This window comes from Barbus barbus, assembly GCF_936440315.1.
Source record: "Barbus barbus genome assembly, chromosome: 6".
Taxonomy (NCBI): domain Eukaryota; kingdom Metazoa; phylum Chordata; class Actinopteri; order Cypriniformes; family Cyprinidae; genus Barbus; species Barbus barbus.
The window spans coordinates 15,010,798-15,034,010 of NC_136734.1; the positions used below are offsets into that span (position 1 = coordinate 15,010,798).

The 23,213-nt window shown below is 35.1% G+C and overlaps 4 protein-coding genes across 6 annotated transcripts in view; 2 read left to right on the forward strand and 2 right to left on the reverse strand.

The window, feature by feature from the left end:
- Window positions 1–11,016: 11,016 nt before the first annotated feature.
- Window positions 11,017–13,458, reverse strand: LOC306871229 (protein MIS12 homolog). The gene is made up of 2 exons (XM_079419011.1): window positions 13,062–13,458; window positions 11,017–12,530 (listed from the first exon to the last, which is right to left on the reverse strand). The coding sequence occupies exons 1-2, from the start codon at window positions 13,213–13,215 to the stop codon at window positions 11,899–11,901; spliced, it is 786 nt and encodes a 261-aa protein (XP_079275137.1). The 5' UTR covers window positions 13,216–13,458; the 3' UTR covers window positions 11,017–11,898.
- Window positions 13,459–13,652: 194 nt separating this feature from the next.
- derl2 (derlin 2) lies at window positions 13,653–17,760 on the forward strand. Its single transcript, XM_079420077.1, has 7 exons — window positions 13,653–13,805; window positions 14,189–14,254; window positions 14,481–14,554; window positions 14,660–14,753; window positions 16,510–16,705; window positions 16,873–16,963; window positions 17,218–17,760. Exons 1-7 carry the CDS (start codon window positions 13,713–13,715, stop codon window positions 17,321–17,323), a joined length of 720 nt encoding a protein of 239 aa, XP_079276203.1. The 5' UTR covers window positions 13,653–13,712; the 3' UTR covers window positions 17,324–17,760.
- Window positions 17,613–21,117, reverse strand: LOC306871869 (uncharacterized protein). Of its 3 annotated transcripts, none has more exons than XM_079420078.1 (6): window positions 20,540–20,854; window positions 19,778–19,855; window positions 19,562–19,673; window positions 19,345–19,405; window positions 19,188–19,264; window positions 17,613–18,304 (listed from the first exon to the last, which is right to left on the reverse strand). In XM_079420078.1, the coding sequence occupies exons 3-6, from the start codon at window positions 19,671–19,673 to the stop codon at window positions 18,093–18,095; spliced, it is 462 nt and encodes a 153-aa protein (XP_079276204.1). In that variant the 5' UTR covers window positions 19,778–19,855; window positions 20,540–20,854; the 3' UTR covers window positions 17,613–18,092. The 3 variants fall into 3 exon arrangements, with proteins under 3 accessions (XP_079276204.1, XP_079276205.1, XP_079276206.1); XM_079420080.1 differs by lacking the exon at window positions 19,778–19,855 and adding an exon at window positions 21,091–21,117 and having other exon boundaries at window positions 17,618–18,304; window positions 20,540–20,615; XM_079420079.1 differs by lacking the exon at window positions 19,778–19,855 and having other exon boundaries at window positions 20,540–20,857.
- A 1,445-nt stretch (window positions 21,118–22,562) lies between these two features.
- The window catches only part of LOC306871730 (rab GTPase-binding effector protein 1-like), a 29,267-nt gene continuing 28,616 nt past the window's right edge, over window positions 22,563–23,213 (forward strand). The window contains exon 1 of the mRNA XM_079419850.1: window positions 22,563–22,738. Coding sequence (XP_079275976.1) covers window positions 22,693–22,738 — 46 coding nt within the window. The 5' untranslated portion in view covers window positions 22,563–22,692. The remainder of the gene's footprint in view (window positions 22,739–23,213) is intronic.

Below are 23,213 nucleotides of genomic sequence, written 5' to 3' on the forward strand. Positions count from 1 at the left end.
CTCAAACAGTGTTTAATCTCAGATGTGATTGTTGATCGGCTTCACATATAAAGTGAACCTCTTGCCCACATAGATGTAGGTCAACATTGGACAAAATTCATAATTTAAGAACTGGCTCCTTTACAACTCATGAGTGTGCATATGAAATGAATTCGCTACACCCACAAGATGTTGAATATGCATGACAGAAAGGCAGGGCACGGAATTTCAAAGAAAGCGTTCAAAGAAATCATTCAAAGATATTCAACACACAACTGGATTTGCAAACATAATGCAAACAACTAAGATCCAATCAAAAGTAAAAATTTAATTTACCATGTAAAGCTGTTAACTTTGTCAATACACACCAAAAAAACACACAAACACAAGAAAGAGGCTTTGGCATTTTATTACCCAAGACTTCTTTTGTGATCACAAACTGAGGAATAGCTTATTTGAAACCAGCACCTGAAAGAGTGGAAAGCCTTTTTTATTTCTATTCTGAATTGTAGTAAAATGATTTGACATCCTCACTATTCAAAAGGCATTTTACGTGACATGTTTAGACAAAAGAGACGGGTAGAAATGTTACCTAGTCTCAATTATACAGGCTGGCAAAATGAAGTGGACTACATTCTTTTACATTTGTGTAGCCTGAAGCAACTGAGCAAAGCAATGGCATGAATGGAATTACTGACTGATTATCTGTGCTGTGTTAAGAGGATGATGTGAGACTATGGTCTGAAATACTGGTGAATGACATCACACAGACGTTAAAATAAGTCTCTGCCTTGTTAAGTTTCATTATGCAGCAATAATGCTGTTGCTAACCAGTATCTCATCAAATTCTCCAGTAACATAACATTCTCAAAACAAGATAAATTTACCTGCAAAGCTAAAAGATGATTAATGTTATCATTTACGCTCATGTTATTCTATCAGTGAAGAATGACTTCAATTTATCTTAAAGGAACAGTTCACCCAAAACTGAACATTTGCTAAAAATTTCCTCACCCCGAGGCTATCTAAGATGTAGTCTGTTTCTTAATCAGAACACATTTGAAGAAATTTAGCAGTACTTCTCTTGCTCAAAAATGGATCCAATGCAGCGAATAGGTGCCGTCAGAATGAGAGTCCAAACAAAGCTGATAAAAACATCACAATCCACCCAAGTCCAGATCATTAATTAATGTCTCTTGAAGTGAAAAGCTGCACGATCTTAAGAAACAAAAGCATAAAGACGTTTTTAACTTCAAACCTTTAGCTGATTTTGATGTGAGAGGACAACACTGAATGGGCTTTTTCACTGGAGGAAGCGTTATTATGGATTAGGAACTGGTATTTTTTTCCAGAAGCAACAATTAATAGTTCAAATGCCTTAATGATGGATTTGTTTTTACAAACGCGCAGCTTCACAAAACATTAATTAATGGACTGTGGATTACTTGTGGATTATTAATGATGTATTTATCAGCTGTTTAGTCTCTCATTCTGACGGCACCCATTCACTGCGGAGGATCCATTGGTGAGCAAGTGATGTTTTACTAAAATTCCACAAATCTGTTCCGATGAAGAAACAAACTCATCTACATCTTGGATAGCCTGGGTAAGTAAATTTTCAGGGTGTTTATATTCCTTTAAACATAAATTAAGTATTGATTTTTAAGCATAAGCTTCTTTTTTATGAATATTATTTATTTATTTGTTTGTTTTTTAATTTAGTACTGTTTTCAAATACATCTTTCACATTGTAGCCAGGTAGCATGATTTAACATGCAGTGTTTATTATATCATTACATTGCTGTACACAGCAGAGTAACACCTGGTCAATTTTCTTCTTGGCCTTATACCAACTTGCATAGTTCAACTGCTAGGAGCTGTTAACAGAGATCTCATTCTTAGGTAGGGCATGTCTTCAAATGGCTGCCATTAGATGCCAGTGCCATAACGCTACAGATGGTATCGGCCTGAAGGCACTGCAGCACTGACATGTATAGCTTTTCTGTTTTTTTATAAGCCTCAAAATGACAGATCTTTGAAATCTGGCCTTATATCTTATGCATGCAGAATGCTGGGTATGCATGACTGAAAAATATGAGTAGAAAACTGTTTTAAAGTCCTTTGGATGTTTATTTTGTGTTATAAAAAAAAAATGATGAAACATGAATGATAAAAACTGCAATGTATTTGATAAAAACTGAACAACTGTTATTCTAATGTTATTCTTTATTAAACAAACATTTTGACCTTCATTATATTTATATGAAATTAATTTAATAATTCAGCCTGTGTGGATTAAATTGAAATTTGACAGACTTAAAGCATTTCTTTAGTTCTCCCATTGTACCTTAATATCAACTCCCAAACAGCATATCTACAAACCAGAGCGTGACACACACCAAATTAAATAAATGCGTAGACGCAGGGGCGTAGAATTAGGGGGGGTACGCTAGGGACATGTCCCTACCAATATCCAGCCACTAAACTGTCCCTAGCAATATTTTGCTCAAATAATTAAATATATGTATATGTTTTTGTCATTTCAGACGCATCTGAAACGTCATATCATTGATATTATCTAACAAGTTAAAGTTAAAGACTTCAGAAATCTGCGCGCTCTCAAGGACGCGCATTTAATAGCCTACATGTGCGGAATGTAGTTGCACACCGGATGAAAAGCGCAGCGCTCACAGGTATTGCACCCAATTCAAGACAGTAGTCGGTTTATGTCCCCACCAATGTCGAAAGCAAACCTACGCCCTTGCGTAGACGTACCTTTCCCAAACAGAGATTGCTGAATTGCAAAGAACCATTTTTGCCAGTACAATTTAAAATTATGCAAATTGAACCCTCGTCCCAGCTATGTGCTAGTAACTCTATTCTGTTTTTGAACGCATGCATTTTACGTATTTCAATTACAGTAGGTGAGCGCTGTGACCTCAAGGGACAGTTTTACCTTTGAAGTTCTTCATTAACACTCTGAAGGAGCTGAAGGGAGTAGCAGACCACCGTCTTAAATCCCTTTATAAAAGCCCCTTCCCTTTCTGCCCCTTTGCAAACTCATAGGGTCAAGCACATTTTAAACACACACGCACACACACACACACAATTAAATTGGACAATGAAGAATTTTTATGCTTACCAAGGCTGCATTAATTTGATTTAAAAAGAGAGTAAAAACAGTAATATTGTGAAATGTTATTACAATTTAAAAGAACTGTTTTCTATTTTAATGTATTTTAAAAATATAAATTATTCCTGATGGCAGTTTTTGCTGCTTAATATTTTTGTGGAAAATGCAATACAATAAGATTTAAAGACATTTATATTCAGACGTTTATAGTGTTACATATAAGATTCCGATTTCAAATAAATTTCTTTTGAACTTGAATATGTACATTTTCCAAATATATGACAGAAAAAAATTCACAACCAAGATTTCCTTGGGTTTGCGCAAATATAAATGCATATGAATATTGAGTGGTCCAATGCATGGATAAAGCCCACATTTTCACAAATGGTCAGGCAGACATTTGTGAAAGCCCCAGTCGTCCGCCTTGTCCTGCTTTGTACACACGTATTTGGAGCGGTGCCAGTGGGGTTGTCATTAAGGGTTCTTTGTTAACTCTGAGGGGGGATAATTGTGCAGCAGGATATTGCTCTACACACCCTCAATGAGTGACAGAATATAGAGGGAGCCCCAGACCTCTTAGAGCTGCTCATTACTGCTGCTCTACAGCCCTCTATTGTGCTGATGGGTAGAGGTGTACATATTCACATACCCACCCTCCTTCCTCAAAAAAAACAACCTTTTTTTTTCTGGCACAGTCTGGTTTTTATGCTGGTTAGAGTTGCTGGGGTGTTGGTTAAAGGTTACTCTTATGGAAGTCTTTTGTGACAGAACTGTCCCACCAGAGATATTGGGGGAAATCACCAAATTTTAAAAATCTTCACTAATCTTCATTCCAAAAATGTTTTAATATGTTTTTCCTAAACTATGACCTCAAAATTTGAAGTTACAGCAAATATTTATTTACTAGTATCGTAAAATGCTACTGTTTTAAGTCTGTCACAGTAAGTTTGGAATTCATAGGCCTAAAATTCCAGTAGTGTCAAAAAAATTGAATAAATCACATATTATAATTATTCATTCATTCTTCTTTCAAAACATGAACACCTATACCTTTTAAAAGTTTTGGATCAGTAAGATCTTTTTTTTTAAAGAAATTAATACTTTCTTTCTGCAAGGATTTTTTTTTTTCCTTTTTTAATTTTTTTTTATTAAAAATTTTTTTTCTGCATTAAATGCATCAAATGTGACAGTAAAGACAATTATAACATTACAACAGATTTTCTACTTTTCTATTCATCAAAGATTCCTGAAAAATATTTTGCACTTTCCACAAAAATATTAAGCAGCACAACTGTTTTCAACATTGATAAGAAATGTTTCTTGAACATCAAATCTGCACATTAGAATCTGTAGGATCACGTGAGACTAAAGACTGGCTTCTGAATAGTACTGAATAGTACTGTAAATATATCAAACAATGTGACAAACTTCTGTGTTCTGTTATTAAAATCAGTAATAAATAGTCCAATGGTTTAACCACCGTTGCTGGTTAAACTAGTTACCCTAATAGAGACACCAGCATACCAGAATGTCATGCTGGGGACCAACATCCAAAACATATGCTGCTGACTACCTATGCTGCTCTTTTCAACAGATCTTCAGAACAATGAGGAGAAAAAATGCAATTTAATCATCATGATAATTGTTGTTCACTCAGACAAAATATTTCTGCCTGTCTTCCATCTTAATCCGCTTATATCGCTGGATGAGATATCAGTTCATTCAGTGTTTGTGGAAACAGCTAAAGATCAAGGCATCTCTGCACATACTTTGTACCTGGTGCCAATTTGGTGGCTGTGAAACGTGAAAGACAGTGGATAGAAAGACGAATCTGAATCTCAGGCTTCTCAGAGCTCAGTAAGGCGTGGAGAAGGTGACCTCTCCCTGACTGCGCCGGGCTGTCGTCCTAAAGAAGAACAAACAGTCTGTCACCAGCTGTCCCCCAGAATATGCCAAGACTGCTCTCCCACCCACAATGCACTCCTGTTGCTTACAGCCAGAAGGCCAAGGGATGGGCACACTGTGGAAATGCTCCTCACCCAGATTTTTTGGGATTAATAAAGCTGCTTGGGAAGCCCCAAATATTTTTATCTACCAACACTGTTGCGTATAAGTGCTGATGCAAGAGCAAAAAGAGGGGAAAAAGATTTTGTACACAGGAAAAATGGTCATATTTTATCTGGACAGAACAGTTTTGGTGACTATTGACTTGCATTGTTTTAAAATGCACACACACACACGCTTTTAGAAATTCCTCAAAATATTTTCTATGCTCATACAGGTTTGGAACAACTTTATGAATAAGCAAATGATAACAGAATGACCATTTTTGGGTGAATTATCCCTTTATGACTACTAGTAATCTTTTAGCTCACAAATACTTTGTTAACAGGGAGATCAGATTTTCCCCCTTGAATCTGATGGACTAAAATGGCAGGTTGTATTAGGCCAGATCTGATATTTTCTTTTCAGATTAGAGTCACTTTTACACAACCTCACTGGTAGTCATAGAAACAAAGCAAATGCTTAGGTTTGCCATGCGTGAGACATTAGCAACGGATTGTATTTTTCATGAGGGCAGTATCTAACATATTTGTTTGGACAACAGAATGAAAAATGGTGACATAACAGCCCACTGTGCAACAAATAAGGAGGAAAAACACTGATCTGATGGGCTAAGATGCCTTAACAAAAGTCGGATTTTAGTTGGATTTCAAATGGCCAAAAGTGGTTTAAATTGGCCCTGCAAATATATATATATATATATATATATATATAAACAACTAAATTGGGTCTAAACATAGCTGTTAGTGCATCTTTTTTTCAGCCTTTTTTAAACTAATCAATTAGTTCATTGTTTGCTCATTTGATTATCTGTAGGTGAAAATTATTAATCACAAACATGCCTCTACCTTCATTTCTTTCAAAAAAACATACCTGTACATGCAATTCACTACAGTTTCCAGTTGAAATGAACAATGGTGGCAGTAAAACACTACTTTTATTCCTTTTCACACAAACTACGATTACATTGGCATATTATCAATAAAATTAAATACTTTTGTTTCCTTATACAATACTTTGTTGTGACCTAAGGTTCAGGTTCAGGTTCACTTTATTTGTAGCCATGGGTAGACTATTGCAGTGTTATGAGTTCTCACATCTTTCACATTTTGCAAACACCACAAACATTAAACAACATATACGATAAAGTGCTATAAAAGTCCCAGCATCACCAAAAACCGCCTGGACAAAAAACAATAAATAACTAATATACAAATGATGTAAAAATTACAATAAAGGTTTTTTTTTTAAATATAATAGTGATAAAATAAAATAACACTTTTATCATAGTGCATGATTTGTAAATTTGTAATACATTTTTATATCTGCATTACATAACCAGCACCATATGTATGGCTTTTCTGATATAGTAAACTTGCTTAGTACCTCACCTGGTATAGTGTTGTACTTGCAGTGTGAAGTGTTGTAGTATGAGTCCTGTGAAACTCAATAAAATGATAAAAAAGACTTTGTCAAGTAAAAATGGCATGGTTGCTTCAGCAAATGTGTATTATGATGCAAATGTTTGCTTTTGTTAACCATATCTGTAAGGTGGCATGTTGGTACGCGACAGCATTAACCTTTTAGCGTCACTCATGAACATTTCACTTCTAAACTCCTGCAATACGTACAGCTAATGTAATTAAACATTGCCAGATTCACGTTCATCTGTTTCAGATAAAACGGAACATGCTTTTATGCACTCATTGGACATTTTGAAAGTGTCTTGAAGCATTCAAGAAGCAACATCATTTTGCTGAAATTTTGCCACAGGCACATTTTCCAATGAGCTTGGGTTGAAATTATAAATCCCATCAGGTTTATAACAGCACACTTCTTCTCAATATGTCACATGGTCTAAGGTCAGTTATGTCTGTAGCTTAAACAGTACTGAACCTTAATACTTAAGGTTAAGAGTTTGTTCAAATATCTAGAAGGAATAGTTCACCCAAAATGAAAATTCAGGCGTCATTTACTCTCCCTTCATGTAGTTCCAAAACTGTATGTCATTCTTTCTTCTGTGAAACATAAAAGAATATAGTCTGGGGAATTGATCAGTGTGTGTTATCCATGCAAACTAAGTCAAAGGTCACCAAAACTGTTTGGTAAGCAACATTCCTCAAAATACTTGGAAGAATATTGTTAGAAAGAATGCAAGTGACGTATTGTATATGCTGACAGAATTTTCATTTTTGGAAAAACTATCTCTTTAAGTATGAGTAAAAGTCATTATTGTGTTATCAAACATTGCTAATAATAAAACATTGCTAAGTGTTCACTCTCCACAGCTAAGACTACTCAGGACCCTGGGAAGTGGCCCTATGCTTAGATCATCTTTGTAAAATCACAGTAGGGCTACTGAATAAAGGCCTGGCTTATGAACATTAAAAACATACAACAAGCAAGCTTGATGTTTGGCCAGAGAGAGACTATTTTTTAGCTCAGAAATGATACACGTTACCTTTGTGGAAATCAATAGTGCCATAAGGTTTCTTTTCACATAACTTTGAGGCCTTGCTTCAGATGATTCAATCATCCCCAAAGCAACAAAATATCTTGTACCGATGGTGTGATGCAATGCAACAGGGACAGAAGTGGGCCGTGCTCTGTTTGTTTCAAAGATTTGAACAAAAACACTTGAGCTGAATACAGAAAGAGAACACTTCCACAACAAAAATATCATGTAGTTTCATCTTATATCTTTGTTTGGTAATATGGGCTGCATACTGAATGAAATATAAATGGTATCAAATAAATAACTGGCTTTGTGCAGATGATTGCATCAGTATGTATAGATTTACTTAACAGCCTTTTTTTTTTTTTAAATCATGAGTTGGCTTAAAAATGGATAATCTGTATGCAGAATTGATTCATTCTGACTGTGCAAGGAGTAGATTTGCTGTTGCAAGCAGGGCTTTCAAGAGTTTATTGATTCCCCACATGAGCCGCTTGGCTGTATTGATGTCTCTCACAGTCTGGTTTTGCCTAAAAAAAATAATTATACAATTTATGCAACTAATTTAAGATGGCATATTTCTCACACGTACTTGCACAAATGATCTGGTAGGCCCATGCATAAATCAGGAGGGAAGATAAGTTTTGGTATTAACCAAGTTGAGTGAAATGGATTCAGTCTTTTCTCGCTTTCCCCATTTGTACCATGGGAGGATAAAAAAAAATAGCTTTGAACTTCATACGCTCAAGTATGTTTGCCTGTGGTGGAGACGGTCTCTGAAAGATGTGGTCGGGGGTAATGGGGGTTTTCAAGGCAGTAGTGCATATTTTATTTATTGTTCACTGCAGTACTTTCTGATGTTGTCAGGATTTAAATCTAAACTCTAACATTTTATTTTTGATTTAACTTTTATTTCATGCTAATCACTGCTGAGATTATAGTACACAGATTTGACTACACATGAATGATGTTATTTAAAGTTATTCATTAGTTTCAGATAATTAAATGAATGAAAATGATCTTGCAGTGTAATTTGATGATTGCAAATGCTAGGCTATTAAAGGGCAGTTTCCATGAGTAGCCCTATGCTATATAAAAGTAGCGATGCTGCTAACTTTATATTTTTCAGTAACGTGACAGGTTTCAAAGTCAAGTCACAATATATAATGCTTGATACAATACCGATTGTTTTAAAGCCGCTTCACGTTAATAAACGGAAAAATAACAATGTTATATGTTGTGCAATTCAAGTTAGATTCAGTGAATCGGCTCATCCTAAACTGTTCTCTCTCACATGCAGCACTGGAAAGTCTGATGTCACTGAATTGGATAATACTAAACATTTCTCTCTTGCATAAATATTGAATCAGTTCATTGAATGGTCACACATATGTAGCAGTATAAAGTCCTGATTCCTTGTACTGATTTGGTTCATCCTAAATGGTTCTCTCTCACTTACATAGCACAGGAAAATCCAGTTTGGGAAAGTCTGATTCATTCTATCATCACAAACAGTTTTACGTGTAGCATAAAGATTCATTCTAGTGAACTGGTTTATGTGGTTGATTCTGGACAGAGTGATTTCGAAGCATTCTATTGATTCGGTTCAAGCTAAACTTTCCTCTCTGAGATGTAGGCTAGCACTGAAAAGTGTTAAATTGGTTCATCCTTATAAACACACACACATAAACATAAAATGTGGTAGTTAGCTAATCTGTAGCAACGGCTCTTCTTTAGCATAGCTAAATTTTCACAAGTGTATAACTTTAGCATGTCTAACTACTTCAAACTATGATTAGCTTGTAGCTACGCACCCAGCAATTGTAGACTCCCTAACATCTGTCAAGGGTAACATAAATGAAATCTTTCAGTGGTATCTTATAGGATACCATTCGTTGGTTTCGTTGCGTACAAATGTAGTCAGTTTGTCTCTTAATCAGCAAATCTCAGTTGTAACCTTATTAAATTTAGCTCGGTTCCTCTCTGGTGTTCTCTCATAACTCATCACCTCTGTATCTTCAGACTCAGGCAGGGCTTTCTGACTCCAGCTTGTCATTGCGTGGGTGTGTGGAGATAAGGGGTCTTTATTGGTAGACCCTGCTAATCTGACTTGGCAGGGGGGATTGAGGCCAGGCTGTCCTGATTGTGACGCCTCCATCCAGCATGACTTTTTGTGGATGGCCCCAGCTGCTCTGGATATGTCTTTAATGAGTGATGAAAGAGGCAGACGTAGAGTCGGGCAGGTTGTGGGGCCTCCCTCCTCTAATCCACCCAGCCCTCCTTCACTGCGTCTGTCTCTCAGCCCTTGTTTAGTTGCATGCCCTGCAGCAAATCCAGTGCTATGATTCATTTTTACATGAGAATAGCATTGTCCTTTGGGCTTTTCCAGTTTGGAATGGGTGTAATGATGTTAAAGTGGTTAACCTCAAAAGGTGAACACTGCAAAAATAAAGCTATTTTTAATCAGGATCTTTATCTTGATTTCTAACAATTCCTAAAGCATGAAAGAAAGAGTCGCCTGAGAAGATATTAAGTGATGTGCACTTTAATATATGTGTAATCCTCTGTTTTAAAAATGTAACATATTCTGAAAAAACACAGTGGCTTAGGGAGTGACAATAAATTTGGCATCTTTCTTTCATCTGACTACTGTATTCAATCTGTTTGTTCATATGTTTTCCTGGTTTGGATTTTTTTTCTTTTGCTACTGAAGCAAATGGGGACAGAAAAACAAACGGTAACACTTTCCAATAAGGTTCATTAGTTACCATTACTTAACTACATTAGTTATCATGAACTAAGAATGAACAGTACAGCATTTATTGACCTTAATGTTAATTTCAGCATTTACTAATGCATTATTAAAATCACAAATTGTGATTGTTAACATTAGTTAATGCAATGTGAACTAACATGAACAACTGTATTTTTATTAACTAACATTATAAAAGATTAATAATGTAATACATGTACTGTTCATTGTTAGTTAATATGTTAACTAATGTAAACAAATGACACCTTATTGTAAAGTTACCAAAAAACATATTTGTTGTAGTTTCCATTCTCCACTACAGTAGTTTAACCAATGTGAAAAAAGTCTAAATTTTACCCAAAAATGACATTTCTTTTCACCATGTCATTACAAACCCATTGTTATTTTGACAATTTTTGATGAATCATCTCACAGCTGTTCCAGAAGGGAGAAAAAGCACCAAAACGTTTTTGGAACAACATAAGGGTAAGTATAACGCAATATCAATTATTTCTTCAATATATTTAAATGTTATCTTGCCCCTTTTTTAGGACACTGCATTCTAAAGACAATTTCATAAAATTCAAATAAGCTTTATAAATCTTGATTTCAAAGTCTTTAAACAATGTTTTTCATGCTTGTTTAATGTACCATAAACAATTATTGCACATGTACCTGTAAAACAGTCATTAACGGTTTGCAGACAGGTGGATCTTTTCATGTTCATTCAAGTATTCATGCATGTTAAGAAATGTGCTGGAATTAAAATGTTTCTATTTTTGTGGTTATATAAACATTCATAAAACACAAAGAATATAATATAAATGGTAAAAAATGTGTTGAGTTACTGAAAAGGTTCATTTTATAACCTTTTTATACTTTTGATCATTTAATTTGTGGAAAAGAATGTATCATACAAACAAATATTTTTATTGCTATTTACATTTACAAACAAAACAAGCATATTAATTTATTACATTTAATACAAACTGACATTTGGACTTAGCAACTCAACCCAAGTACTGTAATTTAGATTCAGACTATGTACAAAATGTAGGCGTTCCTCTGCTGGTGATGAGGTCCTGTACAAATCAATATGAACTTAAAATCTTTCTCCTCTGAACTTCAAGGGAAAGACCTTTAAATATCTCCTCGAACAACATAAAACTTTCTGTAAAGTGTAAAGCCAACCAGGCTGTTGGACACATCAGTTTGGGCCTGTGGGAAATTTGGGCTAATCTAATGCAGATCTCACTGTACTGAACATGAAAGGCACCGAATCGTAAATGAGAAAACCCAATGACTTTGAGGAAGGAGAGATGGACTGCATTTCAAATGTCTGAGGAAAATCGCCTGATCACAAATGTATTTCTTTGAAGCTAGACTGATCTTGGTACTTTTATGTTAATGTAACTGTACCGAATAGATTGCGCATTGCCTCCCCCTGGTGAATGGACCATGCAATTACACCACAGTGCTTGTGGTATGGAGGTCTCAATTGTTACAAATAAACCATCAAACTTCATCCAGGTTTTTATTTCGCTTGTTAATCTTTCCTAAAACACCCTGCAAGTGACCCATAGTCTCCATCATGTGTCGAACGTTGTCTTGGACAGTTCCCATTCCCTCTCGCCTCCATGAAATTCGCAGTTCCTCGATCCATTGCAGCACTTCATCCAGCTGTTTCTGAGTTTCTTTCTGCTCCTCAAGCTCAGCGAGAAGCGCTTGCTTGGCGCACACCTCAGCTTCATAAGCCTGCAGCAGGTTAGCAATGGAGTCCTGCAGCTTCATGAGGTCTTCTTTGCCTTCTGGGTACTTCTGGTGCAGCTGGTCATCTGGCAACAGGACGTTGTGCGGGATGGACAGGATGCGGTCCATCAGCATCCCCTTCATGCGCTGAAACATGATTTCAAAGCGCTCCTGTAGGAACTGCCGGAGTTTTTGGGTGCTCTCTCGGGCTGTCAGTCGGAGTTCTGCTGGTGGATCCTGGCCTGGACACAATCTTTTCACAAACACAGATTCAACAGCGACCAATATGTGATTGAGGGAGTCTCGAAATGCATCGCGAACTCGTACAGTGCAGGTCTCTGGGGTGAAGCCGAAGAACTGTGCTTCATACAGCTGAAGAGATTCAGATCCCACTGAAACTGTAGTCATAAGAGAGACAAGTTAAGCCACAAATATATGCACTTATCCATACACTGGCAGTCAAAAATGTGGTTACTAAAATGTTTCATGTTCTAAAAGAAATCTCTTATGCTCCATTTATATGATCAAAAAACAGAAATATTGTGAAATATTTTTACTAACTAAAATGGCAAAGCTGAAATTTCAGCAGAAATCATTGCAGATTCGCTGACCAAGAAATATCTAGTATTTTATACACACACGTATATATTATATAGGCTTGCTTTTTAGTCGTGTCGTTGGATAGTTTCCAACAGCAAAATGACTAACTGTTACTGTTTCTCAAAACATGAAAGAACTAACTTAGCCGCATGAAACTATGACAATAACATTTATCTAACGTTACATGTAAAATGACTAAATCATTTCTAACATTCTAGAGTTGCGTGTAAAGTCACACAATTAAGCCCTTTCCACTATTTGTGTATTGTTGATGTTTTGTTAGTTATTCACGAATTCATAAAAGTTTGAAAACCCGAGTCGTGTTTTACCTCCGCTCTCTGCCATCTCTGCAGCGCGCGCGCAGTTCAACCTTCTTCGCGCCTCACTCAGTTCAAGTGTGTTTAAAAGCGCAATATATCGCCCCCTGGAGATTGGGAGCACACCAGCACTTCGTAGATTACATTTACTTTTGCATTTAGTCATTTAGCAGATGCTTTCATCCACAAAAAGACAAAGACAATGACAAAGGTACAAGACCGTGTACTGTTATGTCCTTCCTTACTCAACGAGGGAAAGAACTACAATCCCATGAGGCACTGCGAAGATATCATCGAATTACAAACTATGGATTTAAAAAATAAACTATTAATTTAAAGATGCTTTAAATATACTTCTGACTGGAACCCGACTGTTGCACTCTTATTTAATGTGCATTGCCATCCCAATGTGAAACTTTCAGCATAATTAACACTATTTTCATACAAATATGGACAATCTTTACCAACCAATAGAAAAATGCCAAACTTCCACTGACCGGGATCACACAGTAATTGACACGTTAGATGACCAATCAGAGCGGTGAGATCTTGAGGCGTTAACCAATTGGAATCATCAAAAAACCGAAAGCACCTCCTTTATTCGTTTCCCCCAGGTGATGACGTGTCAAGAAGGTGCCGGAAGCAGCGTTGTCGCTCCAAAAAATGGCATACCAGACAATCCGACAGGAATATTTACAGATTCCTGTGGTCACTAGAGCTTATACCACCGCCTGCGTACTCACTACAGCCGCCGTGGTAAGTAACTGGATGAATATTAGGGTCTTAACCGCAATTTTCTGCCGCGTCCTCGTCCCTGGGCAGTTAAAACACAACTTGTGTCCTGTAGGATGTTCTCAGGACATTTTAACATAAACCCTCCTGTAAAATGTCTGTGTATGTTATGCCATGTTAAGAGTAATGCATCTAATGTTACTTGTCTCTAGGTCTCGAGTCCAGTTGCTCTGTTTGCATGTTCACATCATACTTCCTGTGTTTAATTACAACCTGTGTTAAACCTCAATTGAATTTGCTTTGGATTTCACTTATTTTAGTGGAGTAGTAAAATGTCATTAAACGCTGTTTGTTTACTTGCAACATGTAATTTGTATCTAATTATGGTGTTTACTATGTGTCCACAGCAATTAGAACTCATCACACCTTTCCAGCTTTACTTCAACCCAGATTTAATATTGAGGAATTATCAGGCAAGTGTCAAAATAAGTGTTTCTTTCAAGAACATTGTGCTTGTGTATTTTGAACCCTGTAAAACCTGACATATGAAATAATAGTCAGAAAAAAAATGAAATCGAATAGTGTATGCGTGTATATATATATATATATGTATATGTATGTATCATATATGATACAGTAGGCTTTATAGTGTTAATACTGCAGCATGTGATTCTAAATATTTTGTGTGTGTGTTTATAGGTATGGCGGCTAATAACCAACTTTTTGTTTTTTGGTCCGGTTGGGTTCAACTTCTTATTCAACATGATATTTTTGTATCCTTGTTATATCATAATATATTCATAGTTGATTGTACAGTTAGCAGTGTAAGGGATGTTTGTCTGAAGTTTAAGGTTCAGTCCTTAACTGGAGTCTCACAGGTACCGGTACTGTCGGATGCTGGAGGAGGGGTCCTTCAGAGGGAGAACCGCTGACTTTGTCTTTATGTTCCTCTTCGGTGGCCTTCTCATGACTGTATCCTTCACATTTTCTCAAAGAGAAGCAATAACTTCTGTCTGAAATTTAGATGAAGGCATGCATGTTATATAGCACATTTCATTCACAATGATATTTCAAAATTATTTGCTTAGATCAGGGGTAGGCAACATCGGTCCTAGAGTGCCGATGTCCTGCAGAGTTTAGCTCAACCCTGAAAAAACCCTGACCTGCCTGTAGCCCCAGTAACTCTGAAGACCTTGATTAGTTTGTTGCCTACCCCGGCTTAGAAAATCAATTTTACTTAAACTTTCTGAAGGACATTTTAAAATATAAAACATTAAAAAGTTTTATTAAAATGTATATTCACTTCCAGTCAAAAGTTTTTGAACAGTAAGATTTTTAATGTTTTTTAAAGAATTCTCATCTGCTCACCAAACCTGCATTTATTTGATCCAAAAACACAAAAAGCAGTAATATTGTGAAATATTTTTACTATTTAAAATAAGTGCTTTCTATTTAAATATATTTTAGAATGTAATTTATTCCTGTGATCAAAGCAAACGTTTTAGCATCATTACTCCAGTCTTCAGTGTCACGTGATCCTTCAGAAATCATTCTAATATGCTAATTTGCTGTTCAAAAATCCTATTTTATTAATATTATTATCAATATTTAAAACAGTTGAGTACATTTCTTTTCAGGATTCTTTTAATAGAAAGATCCAAAGATCTGAAATAAGCTTTTGTAACATTATACACTATACCATTCAAAAGCTTGGAGTCAGTATATTTTTTTTATTTTTTATTTTTTGGGAAAAAAATTATAGACATTATTACTTTTAATTAGCAATGATGCTTTAAATTGATCAAAAGTGATGGTAAAGACATTTATAATGTTACAAATAATTTCTATTTCAGATAAATGCTGTCCTTCTGAACGGTCTATTCATCAAAGAAACATGAAAAAAATATTCTCAGCTGTTTTCAACAATAATAATAATAATAATAATAATAAATGTTTTTTGAGCAGCAAATCAGAATATGATTTCTGAAGGATCATGTGACTGGAGTGATGATGCTAAAAATTCAGCTTTGAAATCACAGGAATAAATTACATTTGAAAATATATTCAGATTTTGGCTGTACTTAAATGTACGTTTGGTGAGCAAAAAAGACATTAAAGCATTAATCGTACTGTTCAAAAAAGTTTGACTAGTAGTGTGTATATGTTTCTAATTTAAGATCTTAAGTCAATTAAAATACTACAAAAAAAATGAAAGTCCAAAAAAGATCGTTAAAAAAAAAGGATTACATGAATGGGGAAAGAAAGTATAAATAAAAGGACACGCTTTTAAATAAAATAATACAGTATAAAAAAATAAATGTTGATCATACATATTGCATTGAAGGCAATGTTCCAACTTAGGCATGTTTCTATTAATATATAATTTTCTAATATGCTTTAGCTCATCATCCTATTTATTGAGAATTTCAAAGAATGAAATAATAGTTTTGTGGTGCCATGGGAAGAAAAGAAGAGGAAGATTAGTCACTTCTCACTCTAACCTCAAGATGTAGACAAATATAGAAGCTGAATAATGAAAGATGTTTGAACTCATTCTATGTTTAATAAAGTCATGTGAAACATCTTGTAGAAACAATAGTAAAAGCAATCAAAAATATCCAGTTTGCTAAAAATAAATATTACAGATAAGCACTTTAAGATTTCAAGATGTATAACATGCATTACCTTTTACATTTGTTCGGTTGTAATTTTCTTAATAGCTGTGCAGATATTTGGCACGTTTGTGAGTCTTGTGTTCTTAGGTCAGGCTTTCACCATCATGCTTGTGTACATATGGAGCAGGAGGAACCCAAACGTGCGCATGAATTTCTTCGGCCTTTTGAATTTCCAGGCCCCCTTCCTCCCGTGGGTGCTCATGGGATTCTCTCTGCTGCTGGGAAACTCCATCATTGTGGATCTTTTAGGTAGAGACTTGTGTGGATTTATCGGATTTATTAACTTGTCTTGTGATGACACTTGCATTGACAATATATTAGTCAAATTTTGTTCATTATTATTTGTAATTTTAGCATGATGAAACAGATTAATTAATCTGTTGTTGGTATTTATATGTTCTGTCTTTCCATTTAAGGCATCGCAGTGGGACATGTGTACTACTTTTTGGAGGATGTGTTTCCCAACCAACCAGGTGGTGGCAGATGGCTGAAGACTCCCTCCATCCTGTGAGTGCTAATGTCTCATGTCTTTGCAGTGTCTTTATTTGCAAAAACGGATAACGGATACATTTTAAAAAATCATGTTTTTATTGTTAGTTAGCTGTTTTTTTTTAACCTAGTTAAAATAACCCAACTGCAGTTTGATTGAGATTAATTGGAATGCACCATGAAAAAACATATTTCTGAGAATCTCAAATAATAACTTCTAGGTACTGTTTTAGTCTTTTGAAGTAAAACATCCTTTCTTTCTACCTCTCCAGTAAGATGCTGTTTGATACTCCTGAGGAAGATGCCAACTACAACCCTCTCCCTGAGGACCGTCCAGGAGGCTTTGCCTGGGGTGAGGGTCAGAGACTAGGAGGCTAGTCTCAGCCCCCTGTGCCTGCCACATAATGGACATCTCTGAGAGCAAGAGAAAGAAAATCTTCTTCTTTCTTCTGTTTCTCTTGTGTACAGAAGAACAGAAGCTCCACCGAGCAAGAGGGAGACTTGTAGTTTGTGTGCACGGAAATCATACGCCTCGAAATGTCTTCATAACGCTCCTCCGACTGTGGGCATGGATTTAAAAAAAGAACTGACTTTTGATATGTTGCTGTTGCTGTTGTTGCCGTGAACAACCGCAATTACAAATCGAGCAGCTGTGAAAGACCAATATCTATTGACAGTCACCATTTTGTTTATTTTTTTTTTTTTTTAAGAATAAATGTATGGAATCAGTTTCAGAGTACTGCTTGTTTGTGTTGTTTTTCTTTTCCAAAAATAATTTGGAATAATAAAAAAGGTACAATGTAGTATCAGACATGAAACTTGTCAGTGCAAATATCATTAAAAGGCTTACTGTATAATGCGTAGGCCTATTAAGAGGTTTCTCAAACATCTTTAGAACTTGCATAACCACTTCCACGCAAATGTCTCATACAGTATGGTGCTTCAACAGAAAATGACCAATCAAATGACATTTTTGAAAAATGTATTACATTTCTAACAATGGGAAGTGAAAGATCAGTTTTGATAAGTGAAAGTAAATAACTTGGTTTTGCTCAAATGTACAATAGTAGCTTGAAGGAAACATACAGTTGATTTCAGTAACCCTTCATGTGTCCAGCTGAAGGGAAAGTCACTGATTTTGTGTCTTTTACCCGACGTCATCATAATCCTCACTGTCATAGTTAACAGGGACTTCAACATCGTCATAATCTTGAGAAACCGCATCTTGGTCTTGACTTTTAGTCACAGCAGTGGCGTAGTGTGGAGTGAAGGTGGGTTGTTGGGGGGCAGGAAGGTTCGATTCTTCCTCAACCTGCACATAGTCTGACGCAGGCTCCAAATCCTCATAACTCCGATCCACTAGAAATTCAGATAAGAAATTAAACTGTTACATTTCTCTTATTCTGAGCTCTTATTGGAAAAATCCTATGGAAGTCAATGGCTACGATTAACTCATAAAGGTTTGAAACTATATGAGTAAATGCAGACAAGTTTTTATTTTAAGGTGGTCCCTTTAACACGAATGAAAACGAGACAAATCGTGCTGGATAAACTTTACACTCTATAGAGTTTTTGTTTAGTGAAAGTTTTTTCAGAAAGAGGTTTAAATGATAATAGTAAATCTACTGCAGTTCTGTCCCTCACTGCCTCATTTTCATTCTTTTAAAACAAAGAAATATGGCTCTAACCTGACAAGCAGTTGAGTGCAACTTGAGCCATCAATATTTTGATCAGTTTTCCTGGAGAGACGGACAATTTTAAATAGTCTGTCAAACGATTAATCGCATCCAAAATAAAAGTTTTTGTTTACATAATATATATGTGTGTACTGTGTATGTTTATTATGTATATATAAATAAACACATACAGTATATTTTTTGAAAATGTTAATATAATTTATATTATACATAAATATATTTTTCATATATATATATATATACATATATGTGTGTGTATTTATATACACATAATTAACATACACAGTACACATATATTATGTAAACAAAAACTTTTATTTTGGATGCGATTAATCGTTTGACAGACTAATTTTAAATATTTATTGCTGATAATTTTATCAATGTTAAGGACTGGAGTAAGCCAGCATATAGATGACCCTGAGTTCAAGAAACGCTTTTTTATTTATGTTCTTTCTTAATATTTTTGCTTCTAAAAAAAAATGGGTATGTCATTGCGGTGCTGTAGAATGAAGTAAATGAACACATTATATTAAAACAAAACTGACCAGATTCCATTGATTTGAACTGATCTCTGGGAGGTAAAGGTGGTTTCTCAAGGTCTTTATGATGAACTTGGTTGTTCCTGTAATTAAGGAAGTAATTTATTGTAAACACATTGTTGTGTAGTTAGCATATAGTCTTATATGATCTTGACAGACTTACTGGTGTTTTAAATTTGTGCCACCGTAATGATTTGGTTTTGCTTGTGTACTGTACCAAGCAGCTAGAAAAAGAGGAAGCAAAGACTGAATGATTGAAATTAAAAGTGTTAAATAAAATGAATCAAACATAAGTGGTATACAACAATCAAAGTGCTATAAAAGTGTCGAAGTATTATATTTACTGCAGTAAAACGTGTGATAATGAACTCGTATTTTACCTCTTTTACTGATGCAAACATTGATGAATATGAAAATCATTATTATCACCAAAGATACCAGAATGATGGCCAGCAGTAATATTGTCCAGTAATACTGACGTAAAACCTCCATCTGTGAAATGAAACATATAGAAAATATTTAGATTCTATGATATATCGCTATTAGATTAGGATATTTTGTTCCTCATTTTGATAAATAACATATAACACGCTAACTTGAAACTTCTACTTCTTCTTTTGAGCACTGTTCAGGCACATGCTTGAAGTTTCTTATTTTCCAGTCAGCTGGGTTTTCTGGGTGGAGAATGTTAACCTAGTTTTAATATGCTTCCAAAACATGCTTCATTATACTATTTTAATATGCTTTCGTAATGACATAAAACGAATCCATACGTGCAAATGAATACAATGGTTTTCATTTGTAATATTTCAGATTTATCGCTATGGCATAAACAATATCTCTCTAGCTCTATCATGCACACAACACTCATCCTGCAAGAGACCAAGCTTTACACATGATTAACTGACTTCCTGCATCATTCTTTTATTAGCACTGGCTTATGCCATGCCACCTTCTCAGTTTTTGAATTCATTTCTTTTAATAGTTTAGTATTTGAATGTTTTTCTCACAAACAAAATTAGAAAATAGACCATTATTCATAAACTGAATCATTCTCAGTTGGTAAAGTGCTGATTCACACAATCCAAAATGTTAAAACAATTAATAACGTTGTAAAGGAATATTGTATATTGCAACGGAAATATTGTAGATAATTCACTGAATGGATCTTAGATTGGTTTTAATAATATAAAGGAGCTTTTTAGATTGACAAACTTCGATAACCAATAAATTATTGTTATGATGTGTTTCTGTATTCTTAATTGCTATTAATTTATAATCTACGCTTGATTGTAATTAACTCAACTGTTTTATGACGGCTGTTTATGTGTTTGTGAAAATAAGAAAAAAACAATTACCTTTGTCTTCAGTGTAGATCACATCAGTCTTGTACGTGTTCTGTACAAATGGCAATTACAGAAGTGTCCCATACATCTGGAAAATTGAAATAAATGATTAAATTCGTCAGAACTTCCAGCCTCTCTCCACCCACCAGTCCTTCCACATAAGCTGTAGGTCTGTGTGACTCAGTGTGTTGTCAGTCACTTGGGCTGTGTGTGTTTTTAGTGGGCTGTGGGGAGTTGACCTAGAGAGAGAGAGAGAGAGAGAGAGAGAGAGACTGAGTAATGGAACTTCTGCTATTCTGCAGTGATCTGAATCCAAGCACGTAATTCGCCGTCAACTCAACGAGGGGCTTCTATATGTTTGTATTGGGTGTGGCCTCAGGGGTTTGTTTGTTGATTTATTTGTGGTATAGTGGGTGTGGCCACCAAAAGATTTGTTGAGATATTCATGAGTTTATTCATTTATTTATATATTTTGGTCAACATAAGCCTTAGGTCTGTGTGTCTCAAAAGTGTATTGTTAGAATCGACTGTGTTTTTTAGTGTGCTATGTGGCATAAACTTACATACATTTGTTACATCAGCTAAAGATGGTGTCGTGCACTCTTAAAAGGATCCACCTGTGCTGGTTCTTACACACCTCTTTGTCTAAGGACAACACATTTAACACATTTTAACACAAAAAATGTGTTATTTAAATAGCCATTTATTTACTGAGTGTTTCATTGATTAATGACAGTGCTGGGTAGATTACATACAAATTGTAGTCCATGATTACAAATATTTTCCATTCTTTGGTATCAGCATCATGAAGTGCATGAAACGTTACATAACGTCAAGGTTTCCCAAAACGGCTTTACTGAAAGAACTGCAAGGGGCTTGTGAAGTGATGAAGAGCAAATAACTATAATCAAATCATAAAAATGGCAAATAAACAGTTTGTGAAACAATTTAAAGAAAATTTAAGAAATAATCACTTCTACCTTACAACTGGAAAGAATTAGATACACCATCTCTGGGAATTCTGCTAAATTTGACAAAATGTTGCAACCAGTTTTCTCTTTTCTGACCCACAAGGATTAATGACGTGTTCTATTATTTTAATTTAGTAACAATCTTTATATATATATATATATATATATATATATATATATATATATATATATATATATATATATATATATATATAATCATTGTAGGTACTCTTTATAGGATATTTTGGTCTTTTATGTTGTCATTCTCCTTTTTTGTCTTAATTTCGTGCTTCGTTTTACATATTGCACAGATTTTTGTAATTGTTTGTTTTTGTTTGTGTCTGTAAAAAAACAATAAAAATGTTAATAATAATGAAAATTTAAGAAATAAAAAAAGAATTAGGGTGAATCAATACATTATGAATAATTTACTGCCACCGTGTAAGTAATATGTAATTATGTAATTTATAAATAAGTAACTGTAATCTGATTATGGCACTTTAAAATGTAATATCATCTAATTAGAAGTGTCAATGAGACACATACAGTATAAATAAAATTGAATAGTGTGTAATAGTTTTAGTGAATTGTTCCTGAGATGATTTATTTGGCTCACTTACTGTGGAGTAGTGGGTATTCTGTACATTCAACATTTGTTTTTTTTTTGGTTGGTTGGTTGGTTTGTTTATTATGGTATAGTGGGTGATTCAGTGAATATATTCATGAATTTATTTATTTATTGTGGTATGTTTGATTGTTTTGGTTGTTTGTTTGGTTTTGTTTATTGCAGTATGGTGCCATGAAAAATGTACTGATCTTTTTTAGTTATTTATTAATTATTATTATTATTATTGTGTGTGCATTTATTCTTGTGGTGTTAATTTATTAAAATTGACATATATCTATCTAATGAATAATAGACACATATACAAAACAAACAGCACAAATAAAATTGCATTTATAAAATAAATAACTATAGATAATGCAAACATAATGTCAAATTCGAGTCTTTCTGTGTTGTTTGATTATCATGAATTTATAATTTACTGAAGAAAGCTCCGCCCATTCGGTGCGCGCATGCTCAGTGCGTGTTATTTCTACAATGACGTTGCTCAGTGTCTAGTAGCCTGTTCTGCTGGGCGCTCCTCGCTTTCGTTCAGAGAGCCGCTTTTCTAAACTCAGCCCCGGGAAACCATGGCCGAGCAGGCCTCGGGACCCACCCGGCCGCCTCAACAAGACGGTAAGCATCTTTCACCACAAGGAGAGGTTTATCGTGCTGATTTAGCTGTGCTCGTTGAAGGCCTGCGGCCTGTTCGTCCACGGATTAGCAAGCAACAGTCAACCGGCTGACAGATACACCTCTATTTGCCTCTTTATTAAAACACTCTCATATGATGGGTTAATCCTTGATATGCGTCGATGCCTCCGACAGAACGCTTTGGATGTGCTGGTCTTCAGGTTCACTAAAGCGTGTTTATTATATGGTCAACATGATATTGTTTCACCCAATGATCAGCAGATGACAGCCGGACTGACAGAGATCTGAAAGTATCAGGACAGACACGGGCTTCAAGTGATTTATCATCATGTCTACATGTTCTTGTTTGTAATGTTGTTCAGATGATATGATGATCTTAGATGGTAAATATGCCCCTGGCAATGTATTAAAGGAATAGTTCACCGAAATTAGTTCTTCTGGTCACAATATGTAGATC

Coding starts and splice junctions, on each gene's coding strand:
- LOC306871229 (XM_079419011.1), bottom strand. CDS start 13,215: ATGACTAAATGCAAAAGTAAATGTAATCTACGAAGTGCTGGTGTGCTC. Junction 12,531..13,061: donor AGAGATGGCAGAGAGCGGAG/GTAAAACACGAC, acceptor TTATGACTACAG/TTTCAGTGGGATCTGAATCT.
- derl2 (XM_079420077.1), top strand. CDS start 13,713: ATGGCATACCAGACAATCCGACAGGAATATTTACAGATTCCTGTGGTC. Junction 14,255..14,480: donor TAATATTGAGGAATTATCAG/GCAAGTGTCAAA, acceptor GTGTGTTTATAG/GTATGGCGGCTAATAACCAA. Junction 14,754..16,509: donor TCGGTGGCCTTCTCATGACT/GTATCCTTCACA, acceptor ATAGCTGTGCAG/ATATTTGGCACGTTTGTGAG.
- LOC306871869 (XM_079420079.1), bottom strand. CDS start 19,673: ATGGAGGTTTTACGTCAGTATTACTGGACAATATTACTGCTGGCCATC. Junction 19,406..19,561: donor TGTTTGCATCAGTAAAAGAG/GTAAAATACGAG, acceptor CTCTTTTTCTAG/CTGCTTGGTACAGTACACAA. Junction 19,265..19,344: donor GGCACAAATTTAAAACACCA/GTAAGTCTGTCA, acceptor CCTTAATTACAG/GAACAACCAAGTTCATCATA.